The sequence below is a fragment of the Balaenoptera ricei genome, chromosome 3, assembly GCF_028023285.1.
Source record: "Balaenoptera ricei isolate mBalRic1 chromosome 3, mBalRic1.hap2, whole genome shotgun sequence".
Taxonomy (NCBI): domain Eukaryota; kingdom Metazoa; phylum Chordata; class Mammalia; order Artiodactyla; family Balaenopteridae; genus Balaenoptera; species Balaenoptera ricei.
The window spans coordinates 123,999,754-124,020,914 of NC_082641.1; the positions used below are offsets into that span (position 1 = coordinate 123,999,754).

Sequence of the window (21,161 nt, forward strand, 5' to 3'; positions counted from 1 at the left end):
CAGGGTCCCATAGATCAAGGTTTGATGCTTAGCATGATCTTGGGCATCTTACTGAAACTCTGTGAAGCGCATCTGCTCCATGGGTATTTAAGAGTGAACTGTACCTCATGAAGTAGCCAGTGCAGATACAGTGTGCAGCATGGTGCATGGCATATAGTAAATGCACAGTAAATACTGGATCCCAGCATTTTCACCTGCCTTTCTACCTGGCTGGTCTGAGGATGAATCAGGGAATTAAGTAAGTAAACACTTTGTGATAAAAATGGTATCTTACAGCTTATAAGGTGTTATTATTAAACTATCATCATGATTATTGCTTTGAATGTTATAATATTAAGCAGGAGATGTAGTATCCATAGAAGTGCTTCTCATAGTCTCTCTGGGTAATGAGTGACTGGATTTGAAAGGCTATCTTGCATGAAAAAATGAAAAAAAACAACTACATTCATACTTTGAAAAGCTGAACCTCCCAGCACTGAAACAGAACATGTTCATTACTCAGTGAGGATTAATTAGCTGTTAGGTATTATTAAACATTCTCACTCTCAAGAACCATGTAGAACTGGAAACGATGAAAGTGAACGAGAGGTAATCATAGTACAGGGAAGGAAAAAAAAAGCCACCATTGCTGGCAATGCAAATGTCAAGAGCAGAGCATGTTAGTAAATTATGGTCTGATTAATATCACATCAACTCATTCTCTGTTTGGAGTCATTGTTCTGAAACTACGGTCTTCAGGGTTGCCTGGTTCTTCTTCTACCACTGGGATCAAAAAGAAAGCAAGCTGGCCTTTTCAGTGTTTGCACTGAAAGAACACTGGAGTGTGGATGTTTACACTGAAATGAGGAGACTTGAAAGCCTAGGAAGGTAGACGAGATGAAATCAGATACGAGTTTTACAATATGATAGCAAATGTGTCTCATGAGCTGGTACAATAACTTGAAATGACTGAAAAGTAACAGAGGCTCATAAAAACAAGAGCGTGGAGGAGCCTTAGAGAGGATAAGAGTCCAGGGGTAACAGATCCCTTTGTCTCAACCACCAGGGGCTCATGATAAAAATGCAGATCCCTCTGGACCACCCAACGTGCTGAAGAGAATCACTGAGGCTGTGTCCTGGGAATCTGCATTTGTAACTGGCACCCATGGTTGCAGAACCACTGACTTTCTCCAGTCCTCTGCTCAGTTGCTTAGAAACTAAGCACGGAGAGAAGAAATGAGATTCATTGGCCCAGGGTCACAGATGGTTAATAAGGACGCAAGAACCAGAACTGGGGTTTTCTAAGTCCCAGCCACTCCTCAGGGCCTCCTTCCATGTTTGATATGTACAAGTCCACTTCATAACATCACTGTGTCACTTTGGGGACAATCTCTGTTCTAGTGGAACTTACATAGAGTCCTTCTCTCTTCTTCATCATGGGGATGGCATCCTCCCAGGGGCTAAACACAGGTATACAAAATCCCACTGGATGCATGGGCAACTGGAATTCACAGTGGAGACTACAGATGGCATCTGAGAAATTCCATCCACATAGCGAACAATAGCACGGTAACATCTGGGCAGAAGTTCATGTTATAAACTCCCCAGTGGTGCCTAATCCATCTGTTTTCTCCATACGATTGCAAAGTCCTGAGGGGTGAAAGACTATCTTGTTCCTTTTGTATCACCAGTACTGTGCTTGCCACTTGGTAGACACCAGTGAATAGCTTGAGGAGTGAATACAAGAGTATAAAAAGTGTATGAAGAGAAAAATGGGAATTTTCTCAAACACATAGCCCTACTATCACTAGGGGGTAATAACAGTCATGAAAATGATGATGATGAGAGTAAGACTAAAAACCATCAGCAGGAACTAATATCACTGAGTGCTTTCTCTGAGTGAGACACTACACAGGCTAAGCTCTCTATCACACACAATATTGTACTGAATCCTCACAACGATCCCAGGAAGTAGCGACCATCCCTCATCCCTGTTGTGCAGATGTGACATGGGAGGCACACGGACTTTAAGTAATGTGTCCAAGGCCACCATCCAGAAAGGAATGGAGCCAGAATTCTAACCCAGGACAGAGTGACTCCATGTTCATACTCTTCACTGTTCTGCCCTCCAGTCTCAAAACCTCTGAGCATTTAGAGTATTAACCCAGTCTGATAAGGTAAACTTGTATGGCTGTTCTCCAGGTTGAAGGCACAGGCGGACGAGAGGAAACAGAGCAGCCAATGCTTGTTGGCCCAGAAGAAGCTCAGTAGAAGACCAGGTACCCATTACTACTGGGTACACACACGACAGCCTAGCATTATGGGCCGCAAAGAGTCTGTGCTCAAAAAGCATCTGCTGAATGAACAGATGAACAAATGAATGAATGAATGAACAAACCAACAAGCCAGCTAATCAGGCACATGATGATCATTCAATCCCCACATTTGCCTCTAAACATAGGGCGACAACCTCTTTCCCCCACAGATATTGATACTTCTGTGTCTCTTCGCAGTTTTTGGTTTTCAGTAGAGCTGCCGGCATCTGAGAGCACATATTTTACCCAGTTCTGAAAGTGGCTAGGGGCCAGGGCTGGTCCCAACATGTGCCTGGCTTTACCGTTCACAATGAACACTCCAAAATTAAACTCATCACCCAGTCCTAAATCATTTTAATCTCTATCTAGAGAGCCTTCCTTTACAAGTCTGCTTTTAGAAATCCATTTCTAACACCATTTCCCTAACAGACATATCCCAGTCTCCCAGAACCAAATACAATTTCTCCCTCCTTCGATCAAATTGCAACTCTCTGACTCTCATTGCATTTATCTTACTCTAGTTAGTGTCATAAACATCTGCATATTAGTCCTACCCATCCTCTTTCCTTACCAGACTGTGCTTTTCTGGACGGCAGGAAGGAAGCTACCAAGACTAATAATAGTAGAGATCATTTCTTGAATACCAGCCATGGAATAAGGGCTTTCCATCCTCACTGCATTTTAGCCTCAGAAGCCCACACACAGTAAGGTACTAGGTTCACTGTTTTGCAGATGGAGAAACTAAAAATAACTTGCACGACTGAAGTTCAAAAAGGGAGTGACTAAGTGAGAGTCTGGTAAGTGGCAGAATTTGAACCCAGGCCTGTTTGATTCAGAAGTTCATGTTCCGAATCACAAGACTCCAACTTCCTATCTGGGTAGTTCCATGCCTGTACCTTGAAGGTGCTCAAGACATGTTAGATGATGCAAACAGACAGAGGCTAAGAACATAGTAATGTATGGCAGTGACCCTGCAGGCAAGTCCTCAGGGGCAAAAGGAAACGTGGATTTATAGTCATCAGAGCTTGGTGCCCGTCCTGCTCCTCCACCTACCACCAGAGACTCAGGTAGGCGGGGTCTCTGCTTGACCTCCCTCCCTCACACCTGAGAAGGGTAACCTATAGCAGCAGCAAGCACGCGGCCAAACTTCCCCTCCCCTTCCCCTGACCCTGGTTGCCAAGGAAACTGAAAGACGGTGGAAAACCAGCCGTTGGGCTCACCCGCAAGGTTGTGATGGTGGCAGGATCCCGCAGCCGGCCCTCCTCATCTTTCAGATTGTAGCCTTCTGGCCTCTTATCACGCTCGCTGACTTTCCACAGCTTCACAGTTTTATCTGCAGAGGGCAACCAGAGGAAATCAAAATGACAGTGAGAGGAAGCTGATAAAGGAGTCTTTTTTTTTTTTTTTTTTTGCGGGACCCAGTTGGGGGCGGTTGCAGGGAGAGGTGAAGGTCACGATGGAAGGGACTGCTAGGGAAACTGGCTCAGGTCAAGGGCTTCAGTGCATAAATCTCAAGGCCTCTGAAGGCAGAGCTCATGTTTCAAAACGAAAACATTTATTGTGCTGAGACAAACGGTTTCCCTGACAATGGGCTGTTAAATCTATAGCTTACATTTAAATTGGATCATTCAATAATAATATGTCCTGAACACTGAATAAGAGTAGTCACAACATATGTAGAATTAACGATGTAACCATGTTAGCGCTTTCCATGGAGAATTTACTTAATATTCACAATAACCCTGAGATGTAGGTCCAATTATTATCCTCATTTCAGCATCCCACCTCACTAAACACTGTCCCTAGCATGGCCTGAAAAGCCCTCTGTGACCTGCACCCCTACATCCTCACACTTTATGATCTCATTGTCTACCCCACTCCCTGCCACTTCCTGTGCTCCTGCCACCTGGTTTCCTTACAGCTCCTTGTATAGGTTAATCCCACTCCAGCCTCAGGGCTTTTGCACTAGCTGCTACTTCTGCCAGGAAAGCCCTTTACCCTCTTTTCCACAAGATTTGTTCCTTCCCTTTGCTCTCCTCTGTTTATGTCCCAACCTCAGAGGGGGTCCTTCCTAACCAACCTACAGAAAGATGTTTTCCTCACCGTTCTGTATCCCCTCTTCCTGCTTTATTTTTCTTCAGAGTACGTTTCACTCTCTGGCAACTTAATTATCTCGTCTCCCTCACAGTAATTTAAATATCATTGGAGGCAGGGATTCGGTCTGTCTTGTTCCTCACTGTATCTCCAGCACCTACAGCAGTGCCTGGAGCATAGTGGATGTTCAATAAATAGGAGTTGGATGAATGAATGCATCTCATTTACACAGTGCATCTTGTTAGCGGTACTCAGGGAAGTAAAATGCGAAGGAGATTCATCCAAATGTTTTCCCCTTGCAGTCTCCTTTCTGAGTCCCCAGCTGGAAATGACCTTTCTCAGCTTTGTACTGTCCCAGGACTCTACACCACTTGGTGACCCCTGTCATTCTCTACAGCAATAAAACAGGGGTGAGGACTCCAATGACTACAGGAGGTAGGCAGTGCCCGGGGAATGAGTGAAAGGGGGCGGGGCATCGGGGGAGCTGGAGATGGCATGCCCCACCTGCAGGCTTTTGATTCCATCTTTTAAAAATTGAAGTTGAGTTGATTTACAATGTTGTGTTAGTTTCAGGTGTACAGCACAGTGATTCAGATATATGTACATACATATACACACACACACACACACACACATATATATATACACACAGATATACACATCAATATATACCTTTTTCAGATTCTCTTCCCTTATAGATTATTACAAAATATTGAGTAGAGTTCCCTGTGCTATACAGTAGGTCCTTGTTGGTTATCTATTTTATATATAGTAGTGTGTATATGTTAATCCATTTTTTAAGGAGACATGTTTGGGCCAAACAGATCATGTCTGTGGTTGCATGCCTTTGGAGGCCTTTCTTATCAGATCCTGCGTTCATTATTTGTTCTAACTTCTCTTCTGGATGGCAGACACTCGGCTGCTCCTCTGTGTCTTGCTCTGTGCTTGCACAGGATGGCTTTGGAAGCAGACAACCTTGGGTCCCATCCCCACTCCAACTCCCGCCACCACGTGGCCGAGGGCTGGGATTCACATGCAGTAGGCACCTAACTAGTCTTTGGGCGACAGACAAATGGGAGTAGCAGATAAAGCAGGAGAAAAGGTACAGAGTGGCCAATTAAGTTTGAATTTCAGAAACATGAGTAATTTTTTAGTATAAGTATGTCCTCAATACTCCAATCTTACAAACAGAGATAGTAAACTTCTCTACGCCCCAGTTTCTTTATATGTAAATTGGGGAAAACAGTGTCGTCCTTAAATGAAAGAATGCATGTAGAGTGTTTAGCCCGGTGTTGCACTTCTAATCATGGTTCACAAATAGCAGCTGTTGTTAGAATTAGCAAACTGGGCAACTGTTCTGCAATAATAAGATGTTGCTCTGACAGCGTGAGCCTCATCCCATGATGATGTCGGCACATCTTACTTCCTCTCTGTAAGGCTGTCAGGGGAGGAAAGCCGCCCCTGTATCCTGCCTGTATTAGGATTCCCTTGCTCCTTTGCCCCTCATCTCCCTCCTCCATCTCTCCTTGGCAAATGCCTTGTCCTCAGCGGTCTGAAATGCACATTTTGAAGTGGGCTTCCTGCAACAATTTGGCTACTCTAACAGAGAAGGGCCCCTGTTTCCTAATATGCGGGCATCACTTGGGCTGGTCATGTCTGCTGGGACGCCTGTAAAGTCTACTAAGTGTAAGATTTCACTTAGTGCATTCAGCCCGGCTTGTACTGAGACAGAAGGTGAAGAAGCCTTTCCCAGATGTTGGGTTGAATTTAGAATTTTCTATCTATACTCTTCTGGTCCTATCCTCTCTGAATATAGGCTGCATAATGACCTGCTTTTTAGGGTGAGAAGATGAAACATGGGCCATATTTATTCAGTCATTTGATTAGCTACTAATCAGAGATCAGAGTAGATTAGCTACTGTGGCTTAGAAGAACCCAAATCAGTGAATTTTAATACTGATTATTTTCTATTGCTGGGCTTTGGAATGTAGCCCATCCCAACTGCAAGGCAATTCTTCTCTTATATTTTTCTTATTAGGAATGATAAATTGCTATACAGAGAAAGAGAGAAATTGGAGGTAAAACATAAAGAATAAAAATCCCTAAAATCCCTGCAGTCTGGGACTACCATTGTTAACATTTTGCATAGTTCCTTGTAGTATTTTTTCTATGCATTTTTTTGAAGAGGGATACAAACCTATAATAATATCTCATATATAGATTTTACATTTCTCATTTTATTTTCATCTTTTTATTACACAACTGGTACATAAAATTGTAGAAAATGAAAGTGAACATAAAAATAAAAAAATTAAAAACTCCCTCAATTCCAGTAGACAAAGACAACTACTATGAAGAATTTATGTATATCCTTGTATTATATTTGTGTGTGGAATTATATAACATTTTTAATAGCTTTTAATAGATGTATCATGCTATACATAGTTTATAATATGCTTTTTTCCTAACTATTTACAACATCTATTTCTACAAATACATAATGTATAATAGTGAGAATTAGTTAATAATTAAAGGTCTAGTAATGGGAGATTTATTAATAAACTATAGAAAAAACCATACAAGGGAATACCATGCAGTCATTGAAAATGTTATGGTATTTTAGGAGGAATATTTCACAATTAGGAAGATATTCCTGTTATTAAGTGTTATATTATTATATAAAAAAATCTGGTTGCAAAACAGTTATAGAATATGTCATATTTTTGTTAAGAAACAAACAGATTTATCCATGCCTCTTTGCTTTTCTCTTTAAAAGACATTAATAGTGGTTCTCTCTGGATAGGAACACTTTCCTTATCTTCATTTTGCTTCTCTGCATTTTTGAAATTTTTTACAATGAACACTTATTACTTTCATAGCATGAAAAACAAATTAAGTATACCTTTTCCTCTCATCATAGGAATTAAGATAGAAGTAGACATTCTAGGTAAAGCAATGTGTCTTCATCTGGCAAAAAATTTTAAGGTCTATCTTTACAACTGAATGTTGGTTTTATTTTTCATTAAAATTTCTAAAGCTGGGAATGTATTCTAGCAGAAGATAAAAACTGTACCCAGCTATAATGAGATAAGCACAATTTTTTTAAAAAAGATAATTGATGGTGAATTCAATTCAATTCCCCATGGTTGGGATGCCTGGAGTTATTCTTGACTTTATTATCACACAATTTTTCTTGACTCAGTAGCTTGAAGCTTTCTGGATAAAAAAGTCTGAGGAACATGTGGCTGTTACTATGAGTAATGGCTTTTTCTTTTTTCTGGCTGGCTCTCTGAGTAGTTTATCATCACTTGCGGCAGCTTTTAAACACAGTCTTATCATCTATCTTCATTTTCTCTTTTGTACAGTAATTCCAATTGTCTTCTATTAATTTTTGCATGTTAACCTATTTGGCTTAAGGGGGATTCTCAACCTCAATATTAGTATAAAAAAGAAAATCACATACGGGCATGGGAATTTTTCTTCTAAGAATCATTTTGAGATGCTGTTGGCATACGAAATAGCATCCCAAATGGGAAGATAATATCCTTGTTAATCAAAAAACTATTTAAAAACTCAATTAACAGAACATTATGCTATATAATTAATCTTCATTGCATTTCACTGATTTCTTTCCCATCCCCCCCACAAAGTAGTTAATATGTCTTTTATGTCTTTGAATTTTATTGTAATAATCAATAGGCTAAATTTCATAATATAAAGTAAGCTAGCTATAGAAGATAATCAGATGCTTTTTCTCTGCCTAAAGTAATTAAGTCAAAATCATCAGAAGTTTCTTCCATTCTAAGTTGTGTTGAATCTGCTGAGCCTTTGAGGGAAACTTAAACAAAACTAAAAGGGAAGCGACTGAAACAAATTCATGTGGCTTGACTTTTGGGAAATCAAGATCAAAAAAAGTAAACAAAACAATAAATGAGAAAAAATTAAATTACTTGGAATCTGGAAAAACAGATGAGTGGAGATCTGGTCATGTTGAGATAAGCTATGCTTGAATAACCCTAAACTGGCTATTTCAGAACTGTTACTTTACAGATTTATACACTGGCTTTTTCATTTGAGGGATTTTTTTTGGTTCATATGCATTAAAAACTTTCCCTCCCTTTTTTTCATAAGAATAAAATAAAACGCATTGTAAAAACTTAGAAAATAAAAACAATAAAAGGAATAAATTGACAAGTCACCCACAATGCACAGTCAAAATTAATCATGATAAACCTTTCAGTGTGTTTCCTTTCAGTCTTTAAAAATGTTAATATATGTTTGATCGTAGTATATACACAGTCTGCATTTTTTTTAACTTGACATATGAGCATTACTCTTTCTTAATAAATGTTGGAGATAGGCAGAAAGCAAATCCGTTGTTTCTTGATTTATATTTAAATGTATACTCCTCAAAGACACACACACAGGATGATGAAATGAATCACTCTCCAGCTTATTTGCTTGGGAGATGGTGTTTAATTTGTATATACTAATCCTCTAATTGTTATGCTATTCAATTAGCACCCTTTCGTATATGATTTTATTCTGAATTGTTTTGAGTATAGATGGCCTCTTTCACAGCAAGGGTATTAAGAACTTTTAGGGTTGGTAATTCCACTGCATAAAGGTTTACAGATTAATAGGGAATCGGCTTCTGTGTTCAACCCCTAACATTCTCTCTCTCTCTGACCTATTTATATCAACTCTCCCTAAACCAACAAATGATGTAAGAAGAGTATGAAGGGAGAAGGGAGAAAGAGAAGAAACCATTACTTGATCAGTTTTTTGATGGGGTCCCCTCTCTTCTTGACCTATGTTTCTACTAGAGAGCTTGATTGTGTCAGACAAGGACATCTGCTTTCCAAACCCCCAAATATATTCAGGGATTAATAACTTCTATTGAGTATGCCAAACACACAGGGACGGCATGTTTAGTTTCCTGAAATGTGTTCCCAGAATAACATTCAGTGAATCTTTAGACAGGAAGCCACATTCCAAAAACACCTGGAAATAATCTGCATTAGTCAAAAACTACAGATAGCAAGTCTCACATAATTCGACCATAAATTTGTTATTTTTAAAAAAGAATAAGTACTATTTACTGAGGGCCTATTCTCTGTCAGGCATTCCGCTAGGCATCTTGCAAATATGGTTTCTAAGTTTTTCAACAGCCTGCAAGGTAAAAAGGAAAATGGAGGCCAAGAGAGATTGAAATATATGGTTTGCTGACTGTATCTCTGAAAATACCAAACAAGACAAGTCACCTCCACATACCATTAGTAGACAGAAGGAAGTAGGCTGCATTCTGCTGAGGGAGCCATCTTATTTTATTGATTTTTTCTTCTATTTCTAAACTCTTCAGGTAATCGAACTCAGGTTCATGGCTCTGGAATGTGCTGTAAACATTGTATTCACCCCTCCGATGAACCTGATTTTTACTCTGTAGGAAGGGAAAAAAAAGTCACATGAAGATTAAAGCACATAAGCCAACTGCAAATTCACCAGTTCCTTCCCTTTTCTGAGTAGAGTCATGATGGGTGGGGCGGGCAGGCCGTGTCCAAGTGGGCTGAGGGCAGGACTACGATGGCCATGGGTTCCTCCTTAGCTCAGTGCCCTCAGGCTGTTGATCATGCAACCCTGGTGGTAAATACCGGCACCTTCAATATTTACAAATTTTTACTTATAAAGTATATACATAAACTGCTGCATGTCTTGGACACCCTTAGGAGTGAGTCATCCCATGCTGACGTCCATACAGACGTGTATCAATCCTTTAACAAGAACACAAAGCTATAGCATCTGCACCTTTCACCAGCCTTTTAAAATCTCATCAGATCTTCACAGAATCTCTGAGAGGTGCACAGAGCAGGGAAATGAACAAAAGAGGCTCACAGAAATTAAAATGACTTCTCAAAGGTCACCCAGCTTATAAGCAGTGGATCTCTCCCTCTCCTTTTTCCAACATGAATAACAAAACAGACATGAGTGCAGAGATGACATGTGAATCATTAGGAGAACCATGAGACTTTACGCTGGCTTTCCCCCAGCGCTGATTATGCAAAGTGCACACAGCAGGAACTAAATAAATGGTGACAGAACAAAACATAAAGGAAGGGGGTGCAGAAAGGGACCAGAGAAAGAAGAAAGGTGGGCAGGAGGAAAAGATGGTGTGAAAGAGAGAAAGGGAAGAAGGGAAAAGAAGGAGGAGAGGTTTGCATTTTAGGACCTAGTGACCAAGAGCCTCAAGATTCAGGCTTTGGAAAACTGTGTTCAAAAATTCAAATCAAAAAAAAAAAAAATTCAAATCCTGGTCTTGCTAGGCATTTGTCGTAAATGCTTGACTCTTAATAAAAGGCTCAATTAAAAAATTTTTATCTCTGGGTGGATACTGAACATTCAAACCCAAGTCTCAATTTACTGATGGGTGATGGTGCTGATACCCAGATGTTAAATGTGCTTGCGAGGGCACTGAGGTTCCTTGAACAAATTTTCCAGGACAGCACCTCTTGAGGATTCACGCACAGGTGTCACCCACGGGAATCGAAAGGAGGCCTGACCTAGATGTTGTCACATGGCTGTGTTTCTCAAGCTCAGTGTTCATTCAACCCCAAGTCCCACCGCAAAGCTCAACATTTAACTGCAGGTTATTATCCTCAACATTTATTCCTTATTGAACAAAACCACCCTCCTTTGGAAAATGTGTCCCCCTTCTTTCTACTAATGAATCAGGCTCCCCACATATTTCAGTAAATTAAAATAGGTGAAACCTATAAATACCTAATGGGAAACATGGAGCGGAATATTACTGGCAACACCCTGCCTTGGGTAATTTATGCTAAACAACTCCTCTGGTTTCTCTTTATCATCACTCTGAACCTAATTGGATTTTTTTAAAAAATTGAAGAAGAAGGTTTGAAAATCAATTTTAAAAGGACTTTAAAGGCTGACATACTCGCTCCTACCCTGTTTACTGCAGAGAGAGCTAATCCACCTGAACAATACATTTTTACGAGTGTTGATTTGCTACCATCCAAATCAGACTGTCAAGTGTGTGTAGGATGTGCCAGACCAATTAGCACCAGGCAGCTCTGGAAAAGCAGGAAAAATTCCAGGTCACGAAGAGCTATTAGTTCCTACTTGCCAACAACATTTTCGTGTTTCCAGGGCCAATGGAATAGGCTGGGTGCCTGATTTAATGCCGAACACTTGAATTCATACAGAACCCCGAGGGATTACGATGCCCTTATAGAAATTAATTGCAAATAATGTGCAATTACCAAATATATCACCTCTAAATGAGGCTTTCCTTTTTTGAGGGGAGGTGGAACACAAATGACTTTGAGGCACAAAGCAGGCTTTAAATTGCTAGGGAAGTCTCTTGTGAAACCTCCCTCCTGCACTGGGCCCTCCTGCTACGCTGTGCCGGGTGAATCTCCGAGGCAGGCAGTAGCAGATGGGAGAGTTACTTGAACACAGACTGGCCTGCTGGAAGCTTCAGGACCACGCCGGCGGAGGCCAAGGAAATCAAATTGGGCCATAATTTCATTCTGACAGAACAGAAGCAGACACCAAAAAACTCAATTTATATGAAAAAGAGAAACAATTCCTAGTGGAACCCAAGTCTCAGGAAGAAATGGGCTTTTCGAGATTCACTGGGAGTGAGAACTCCTGCTCAGAATGCATACAGCATTCAGCTGCAGGGAACTTCGTGTCACCTATAGTAAAGTGTGGGCTACATGCCTTGCTCAGATGTCATTTTCTGGGATTTCACTCCCTTTGGTAGGGGGAGCTACCATTTTCTTCTTTTTTTTTTTTTATGGTTAGCAACAAAGTATTTTTAATTAAGGTATGTACCTTGTTTTTTTAGACATAATGCTACTGCATACTTAACAGACCACAGTGTAGTGTAAATATAACTTTTACATGCACTGGGAAATCAAAAAATTGGTGTGACTTGCTTTATTGTGATATTCCCTTTATTGCAGTGGCCTGGAACTGAGCCCACAATATCTCTGAAGTATGCCTGTAAATTGTACGTATTCTCTTCTGACCCAAGTTATCCTTTTCATATCTGTTGGGGAAGGGTTATATTTTTTATCCTAGGTATTCTGTTAGGAGTCCCTGTATTTCAACAGCTGGAGGAGAATAAACCCCACTGAAAAAGGAGGTGTTACACTCAACAAGCACCCGCGGAATTTTGCAGGTCAGATGAGAAGTGAGGTCGTTTTGAATGTGCAATACCCAGGTTTGGAAAGATGAGACCTTGCCCAGAAAAGGCTCTATTTTCCGGTGCTTTTGTGAGCCTGAGTGTGTAACTATTGATGTTAATGACTTTTTGGCAGTTTTAGTTTGCAAGCCAAGTGGCAAGGTTAAGGGCGACACATGAGGATTAAGGAACAGTGGGAGGCCTTCTTTAAAAGAAGAAAATGGGCATTTTGCATTCACTGCCACTTACCTCCTGCTCTCGTTGAAATATTACAACCCGACCCCCCTTGTCCCCTGTCGCTAGTAATTCTCCCGTGTGGTTGAATTCTACCGTAGAGATAATGTCAGCTGAAAAAAAGAAGACAAAGGCAATTTAAGTAACTGCACACTTACTTTGAAACGATAGATAATAGACATACTTTTCTGTGCATTTAAGGGCTTAGGGCTTTGTCTCTGCAGTGGAATTTACAAGGATTTTGTGATCTGTATTTTAAGTGCCACTAGAAGTGGCACTTGGGAAAGTAAATTTCCTAGATGCCCACCCTGCACTGTGGTCTCTAGGAACAACTGGAGAGAACAAAAGGAAAAAGCACATTCAGACCCTTTTGTTTTGGGCAAGAGAAAATGAATTTCTTCATGGCTCACGGAAATGGCAATTTTCTTTGATAATTTCTACCAACCACAGGCTCTTTTCCCACCCGTGTCCTTCTGCATTCCCCTTTCTTCTACACCCAGAAACTTCCCCAAATGAGTTTCAGTTGTGGAATCCAAATGAGGGCTGAAGACTGAGGAAGAAGGGGTGAGATGCTTGAAGCTCAGACACCGAAAACGAAGGGGCGGATCACAGAGGAATCGTCGGGAAATCTCCAGGAGCTGGAAACTCAAGGAGGGACCCCACAAATGCTCCCTCTTTTCTGGTGAGCCGAACACACCCTTCTGGAAGAGCAAGGCCTTACTGCAACCCCAGGAGAAAGGTGCTGAGAAAACAGGGTCACGAGGTCAGAGGGAAGAGAGAAATTTGTACTCTGTATTTCTTTTTTTTTTTTAAGTGTAATTTTTTTATTGGAGTATAATTGCTTTACAAAGTTGTGTTAATTTCTGCTGTATAATGGCATGAATCAGCTATATGTATATCTATATCCCCTCCCTCTTGTACTCTGTATTTCTAAACAGAGAAAATACACAGGCATCAGGAACTCAGCTCACAGATAATTGCTGAAGGAATGCCAGCCTGCCAAGTCTTTCTTCAATGCTGGTTACCCCCGGAGGAACACAGACAGGTAAATTACCTATGATTGGATTTATTAGGGCTATTTTTAGAAAAATGTCAGAGGTTAATTCCTCTGCAATTATTCCCCTGCAGGGCTCCAACAATTGCTACCAAGAGTGCAAATGAGTTAAAAAAAAAAAAAAAAAAAAAGGAAGCAGGGGAATTATGACTGTGGCCTTTGACAGAAGTACATTCTGAAGATTATGTCCATGTAAGGAAAGCAAAGGGGAAACAGTGAGGTGGAAAACTAAGGCAATTACCCCTGAATAATTCAAATCTCAAATCTTACTTTAATATCATCATTTCAGGATTTTCTTTGTATGCCTGATTGATTCAGGTTAAGTAGTGTAAAATTCTCCACTTCGCTTCTAACTGTCCTTTTCCATACATGAAAAAGCTTTGAATGGTCATTCTTCGTGCAGAAGGAAAAAGAATAAGGCATAAACCATAGGCACTTTCAAGCCAGGCACATTTAAAAGAATAATGCATGATTTCTGTTTTGGCATCTTAGATAACTGACCCCAGTGGTAGCAGATTCAGATCCTACAGGGTCACGAGGGGACGTGGAGTGAAGTAAACCAGGTGAAGTAGCAAGCTTGTGTTCCCTCTTAAGAGACAAGTGACTACTCAGTTTAAGCCAACTGTGACTATGAAATATTACCTGTGTTGCCAGATATTCTGATTTAAAAAAAAAAAAAAAAAAGCTGGAAATCTAGAGTTTTATGCAAAATCGCTTAAGTTTTACATATTGGCAACCAATAATTTTGTTCAGTGCCATGACATTAAAAAAATAATAATCTTGTCTATCAGCTGAAAATGGTTTGTGGGTCACCAGCTTCTGACTTCTGGTCTCTAGAGTCTGCCTTCAGAAAAGGCCACCCCATTCCTTATTGACAGTCTCAACTGGACATCCCATGCATTTGCTCAAGAAGACCCCTACAAATGAATACTACCTGAAGGAAACACAAGATAAGCTCCATGGCTACTCAGTTCCTGAAGTAAGTTTAGAAGGCCCATTTCTAGAACAAGTGCCCAAAGAGGAGCATGGAAACCAGCCACCCCGAGTGAATTATCGGCCACTTTCCTTTATTAGAGTTTGCGTGTCTTAGCAAAGCACTCTCGTGTACAGAGGAGACAAGAAGGCTGTTTAATGTTTGCAGTCGCCTCAGAACGCCCTGGTTGAAAAGCACTCGAGTGCTGGGCTACACTTCTAACATTAGTTCCTGCTTCTGGCTTTTCAATGAGTGGCTAGCCATGGGGTTATTCACGAAGCTTCCCGGCTTTGGGGGAGAACCTAAAGCAGACATGGCCATTTCTTGTCACTTCCAGGCTTCTGTCAGGTACTAAAAAATAAGTCAAACACTTTACGGAGAGAAAGAGAAGTGAGGAGCAATGAGAGGGTGATGAGGAGACCAGGCCTGGGGGGTTAACAGTGCCATACTCATGTCTTTAGGGCTAAGAGTCTACTTAAGGGCAGCTGAAGCCCTTCCTCTCAGCAGCTGTGTGAACACAGATGCTGGAGTTCTAGGTGGGTTCCAGGGCTAGTGCACTGACAACAAAGAGATGGGTCTTCCCTTTTGGTGACATTGAGTATTGGAAGGAAGAGGTAAGCAGCTCTTTCCAAGATCAGCCTCTGGCTCAGATTCCAAGAAAATGTCATTCCAAGGGAAACAAAATTCAGTCTCCCAGGGATGACATTCATATTGTCTTTTTGCCTGGACTCTTTGAAAATGTCTTCACTCTCTCTTTAAGATGCACACAGGTCAAATCAAGGTAGGATTCAAGCTCAAGTCCAAGCCACATGATCCAAAGCAGTATTATTAGAATTTTGCGCTATGGGATATCAGGCATGGTCCCAGCTATAAAAATACCTCCTTTGTTTAACAAGTGTTATCGTCGTTTGTGCTATGTCTCCCTCAAGAACCTTGTCAGAGAAAGGTTGACTGGCATGGCAGGATTCTGAAATTCCTTAGTCTTTTGCCAAGTCCTTGCCTTTATTTTAACCCTGCCAGGCAGGTGGTCTGTATATTGGGTTGTTTATATCTGGCTACTGTGTGCTTCCCTTCAGAACGTATGCATTGCAGTTCAAGTTAATACCTGTTTTGAACTTTTATGTTTCCTGACTCATTTATCATGGCTAAGCCAGTAGGTGTAACCAGAGTATTTTACTGCCCTATCCATCTCTGCATAGCTTCATCTATGACTGTTTAATAATTGATGCAAAATTCATGAATCACCCCACATTCCAATTTCAAGATACAGAAACTTCCGATACAATACTCCTGTGCTTGCAACATGCTCTTGGTAGAGCAGTTTAAATTAGAAAACATACAGTGCTCGAAACAACATGACTTTTGTTGAGCATAGAAAGAGGTTATGGCAATAATAATAAACTAGCAAACTTAGAAACGATAACGTCACCTGAAATCATGGTCAACAGAAATCAATTCATCAAGTTCAATTACGGTTCAGTTCATCAAGTTCAATTAGAGGACATTTGCTTTTAAATGATAAGTGTGTATGACAACTCATTTTCTTAAATGCCCAGCTGAATCATGCTATTATGCAAAAAGCTATAAACTTGAGCATTTTCTCTCTGTTCTATAAAGATGTGAATGAAGTGCATGTTTTTGACTAAAAACAAAAAGCAGAAGCCAAAAACAGTTATAGAGGTCAAATGTAGTTAACATGATTTTTTAAGGAAATCCTGGGAGGTATGACGTTTGCCCTGCTCCACATCTATTCGTGCTGATTTAATTTCCACAAGATGGTGGCCTGGTAACCCCATTTCTAGTTCAAAAGGCAATGATAAGATCAAGTTTTTCATTTTTAAAATCAATCTCAGCATCCTTCAAAGGTTCCAGACTAGTAAGTTCATACATAAAGTTTCCATTTAACTGAATAATAGAAATTGACTTGGCAATTATATGCATGTGATTGTGAGGCTAAAGAAAAGGAAGGACCCCCTTGTTCATGCCCTCATCTCCCCCAGTATACCATGCTAGGCTGGAGTCTGTGCAATGCCAGAGTGCTGGGCTGAGTACTAGTACTGGGTGATTTTTGATAAAACGATGGCTCAGTGTAGACTTAGGACCTAAAGCCAAATCCTCTGATGGGACAAGATCTCACTGACCAGGTCACTAGCACTGACCTCCCAGCATCAATCATAGGGATTGAAATGAGACGGTAATGCAGTTTAGCCTTCAGAGTCCATTAAATGTTGTATCTTTCATCTGGGAAACATCTGGGAGATAATACTATAAAGTCATATATGTACTTTATCAGCTGACTAGTTCTGCACAAGCAATATTTGGCTTTCTTCCTGATGAGGACGTCAGTTCTAGCAGAATCTGCTGTTTCCTCAGCTAGGATAAGGATATCAGCAAGAATGGAAAGCAGGTTTCCTAGCGGATGACAATGGTGAAATGATGGTAGCTGCCAGAAAGTTTGTGTTGAGAAGAATTTGGGAGGCCACTTCCAGGTCAAAGTGCTGGGATTAATTGGCAGTGACTCCTGCAGTGGGGGGAGGTGACATGTGGAGACTTTGTCACTGCTGCATAGGAGTTTCCGGCTAGATTGGCCTTGACGTTGTGGATCATTAAACAAACAGGGGATTCTTAGGTTCCCCGGAGGGAATTAAAACTACTCCTTCCATCTACATAACACTGTGGACTCCTTGCATTCTGGTTCAGAGTCCAAAGTCGGCATCCGTTTTCTCAGATAAGGTTTTCCCTGGTAAGTTTGGATGACTGAAATAGTACATTGGAGTATATTTTCCACCAAAATAGGAGGGAAAAGGAAGTCTGGTTGTGGCCAGACAAGATATACACAAGAACTGCTACTGAGACCGTGCCAAAATGGTCAGGTTGAAAAGATATTAATATATTATAAAATTTAAAAGAAGAATCAGGTAATAAAATAGTATGTGTCAGATGACCTCAATTTTGTTAAAGTATTTACATTCTAAAATACTTTTTTTAAACTGCTAAAGTAATATATACTTACTAAAACTTCCATTAGTACCAAGATGATGATTAGAATATAAACTGAAATATCCCCCAAAGATAATAACTAACTCCTATAAATACACACACAAATAGTCATAGGAAAAAGTCCGTCAGGGAGAGTACAGGATGATATTGTTTTGGGGTAGGACATGGATGACTAACTTTACTTTTTTATAGTCTTCTAATTTCTCAGCATTTTCTAATTTTTTTAACTTGACTATAAATACTTGAACAATTTTTGACTTTTAAGCAATTTTAATTGACTTTCAAACGGAATACAAGATTTTAACATTTACCTCAGTGACTTTTTTTTTTTAATTTAATTTTTTTTAACATCTTTATTGGAGTATAATTGCTTTACAATGGTGTGTTAGTTTCTGCTTCATAACAAAGTGAATCAGCTATACATATATATATATCCTCATATCTCCTCCCTCTTGCATCTCCCTCCCACCCTCCCTATCCCACCCCTCTAGGTGGTCACAAAGCACTGAGCTGATCTCCCTGTGCTATGCGGCTGCTTCCCACTAGCTATCTATTTTACATTTGGTAGTATATGTAACTCTATGCCACTCTCTCACTTTGTCCCACCTTACCCTTCCCATGTCCCCAACTCCATTCTCTACATCTGCATCTTTATTGCGGTCCTGCTCCTAGGCTCTTCAGAACCAATTTTTTTTTCTTTTGATTTCATATATATGTTAGCATAGGGTATTTGTTTTTCTCTTTCTGACTTACTTCACTCTGTATGACAGAATCTAGGTCCATCCACATCACTACAAATAACTCAATTTCGTTTCTTTTTATGGCTGAGTAATATTCCATTGAATATATGTGCCACATCTTCTTTATCCATTCACCTGTTGATGGACACTTAGGTTGCTTCCACGTGCTGGCTATTGTAAATAGAGCTGCAATGAACATTGTGGTACATGACTCTTTTTGAATTATGGTTTTCTCAGGGTATATGCCCAGTAGTGGGATTGCTGGGTCATTTGGTAGTTCTATTTTTAGTTTTTTGAGGAACCTCCATACTGTTCTCCATAGTGGCTGTATCAATTTACATTCCCACCAACAGTGCAAGAGGGTTCCCTTTTCTCCACAACCTCTCCAGAATTTATGGTTTGTAGATTTTTTGATGATGGCCATTCTGACTGGTGTGAGGTGACACCTCATTGTAGTTTTGATTTGCATTTCTCTAATGATTAGTGATGTTGAGCATCCTTTCAGGTGTTTGTTGGCAATCTGTATATCTTCTTTGGAGAAATGTCTACTTAGGTCTTCTGCCCATTTTTGGATTGGGTTGTTTGTTTTTTGGATATTGAGCTTCATGAGCTGCTTGTAAATTCTGGAGATTAATCCTTTGTCAGTTGCTTCGTTTGCAAGTATTTTCTCCCACTCTGAGGGTGGTCTTTTTGTCTTGTTTATGGTTTCCTTTGCTGTGCAAAAGCTTTTAAGTTTCATTAGATCCCATTTGTTAATTTTTGTTTTTATTTCCATATCTCTAGGAGGTGGGTCAAAAACGATCTTGCTGTGATTTATGTCATAGAGTGTTCTGCCTGTTTTACTCTAAGAGTTTGATAGTGTCTGGCCTTACATTTAGGTCTTTAATCCATTTTGAGTTTATTTTTATGTATGGTGTTAAGGAGTGTTCTAATTTCATTCTTTTACATGTAGCTGTCCAGTTTTCCCAGCACCACTTATTGAAGAGGCTGTCTTTTCTCCATTGTATATTCTTGCCTCCTTTATCAAAAATAAGGTGACCATATGTGCGTGGGTTTATCTCTGGGCTTTCTATCCTGTTCCATTAATCTATATTTCTGTTTTTGTGCCAATACCGTACTGTCTCGATTACTGTAGCTTTGCAGTATAGTCTGAAGTCTGGGAGCCTGATTCCTCCAGCTGCATTTTTCCTTCTCAAGATTGCTTTGGCTATTCAGGGTCTGTTGTGTTTCCAAACAAATTGTGAAATTTTTTGGTCTAGTTCTGTGAAAAATGCCATTGGTAGCTTGATAGGGATTGCATTGAATCTGAAGATTGCTTTGGGTAGTATAGTCATTTTCACAATGTTGACTCTTCCAATCAAAGAACATGATATATCTCTCCTGTTTATATCATTTTTCATTTCTTTCATCAGTGTCTTACAGTTTTCTGCATACAGGTCTTTTGTCTACTTAGGTAGGTTTATTCCTAGGTATTTTACTCTTTTTGTTGCAATGGTAAATGGGAGTGTTTCCTTAATTTCTCTTTCAGATTTTCCATCATTAGTGTATAAGAATGCAAGAAATTTCTGTGCATTAATTTTGTATCCTGCTACTTTACCAAATTCATTGATTAGCTCTAGTTGCTTTCCGGTAGAGTTTTTAGGATTCTCTATGTATAGTATCATGTCATCTGCAAAGAGCGACAGCTTTACTTCTTCTTTTCCGATTTGGATTCCTTTTATTTCTTTTTCTTCTCTGATTGCTGTGGCTAAAACTTCCAAAACTATGTTGAATAATAGTGGTAAGAGTGGACAACCTTGTCTTCTTCCTGACCTTAGTGGAAATGGTTTCAGTTTTTCATCATTCAGGACGATGTTGGCTGTGGGTTTGTCATATATGGCCTTTATTATATTGAGGAAAGTTCCCTCTATACCTATTTTCTGGAGGGTTTTTATCATAAATGGGTGTTGAATTTTGTTGAAAGCTTTCTCTGCATCTATTGAGATGATCATATGGTTTTTCTCCTTCTATTTGTTAATATGATGTATCACATTGATTGACTTGCGTATACTGAAGAATCCTTGCATTCCTGGGATAAACCCCACTTGATCATGGTGTATGATCCTTTTAATGTGCTGTTGGATTCTGTTTGCTAGTATTTTGTTGAGGATTTTTGCATCTATGTTCATCAGTGATATTGGCCTGTAGTTTTCTTTCTTTGTGACATCTTTGGCTGGTTTTCGGACCAGTGTGATGGTGCTGTTGTAGAATGAGTTTGAGAGTGTTCCTCCCTCTGCTAATTTTGGAAGAGTTTGAGAAGGATATGTGTTAAGCTCTTCTCTAAATGTTTGATAGAATTTGCCTGTGAAGCCATCTGGTCCTGGGCTTTTGTTTGTTGGAAGGTTTTGAATCACAGTCTCAATTTCAGTGCTTGTGACTGGTCTGTTTATAGTTTGTATTTCTTCCTGGTTCAGTCTCTAAGAATTTGTCCATTTTTTCCAGGTTACCATTTTATTGGCATATAGTTGCTTGTAGTAATCTCTCATGATCCTTTGTATTTCTGCAGTGTCAGCTGTTACTTCTACTT

At 39.9% G+C, this 21,161-nt stretch overlaps 1 protein-coding gene across 7 annotated transcripts in view; it reads right to left on the bottom strand.

Moving 5' to 3' along the window:
- Nucleotides 1-21,161, bottom strand: part of PPP2R2B (protein phosphatase 2 regulatory subunit Bbeta) — a 686,797-nt gene that overhangs the window by 95,666 nt on the left and 569,970 nt on the right. For all 7 annotated transcript variants that reach the window (XM_059917415.1, XM_059917410.1, XM_059917413.1 and 4 more), the window contains 3 exons: nucleotides 12,844-12,941; nucleotides 9,663-9,828; nucleotides 3,515-3,627 (listed from right to left, as the gene is read on the bottom strand). In XM_059917415.1, the coding sequence (XP_059773398.1) occupies nucleotides 3,515-3,627; nucleotides 9,663-9,828; nucleotides 12,844-12,941 (377 nt within the window). The remainder of the gene's footprint in view (nucleotides 1-3,514; nucleotides 3,628-9,662; nucleotides 9,829-12,843; nucleotides 12,942-21,161) is intronic.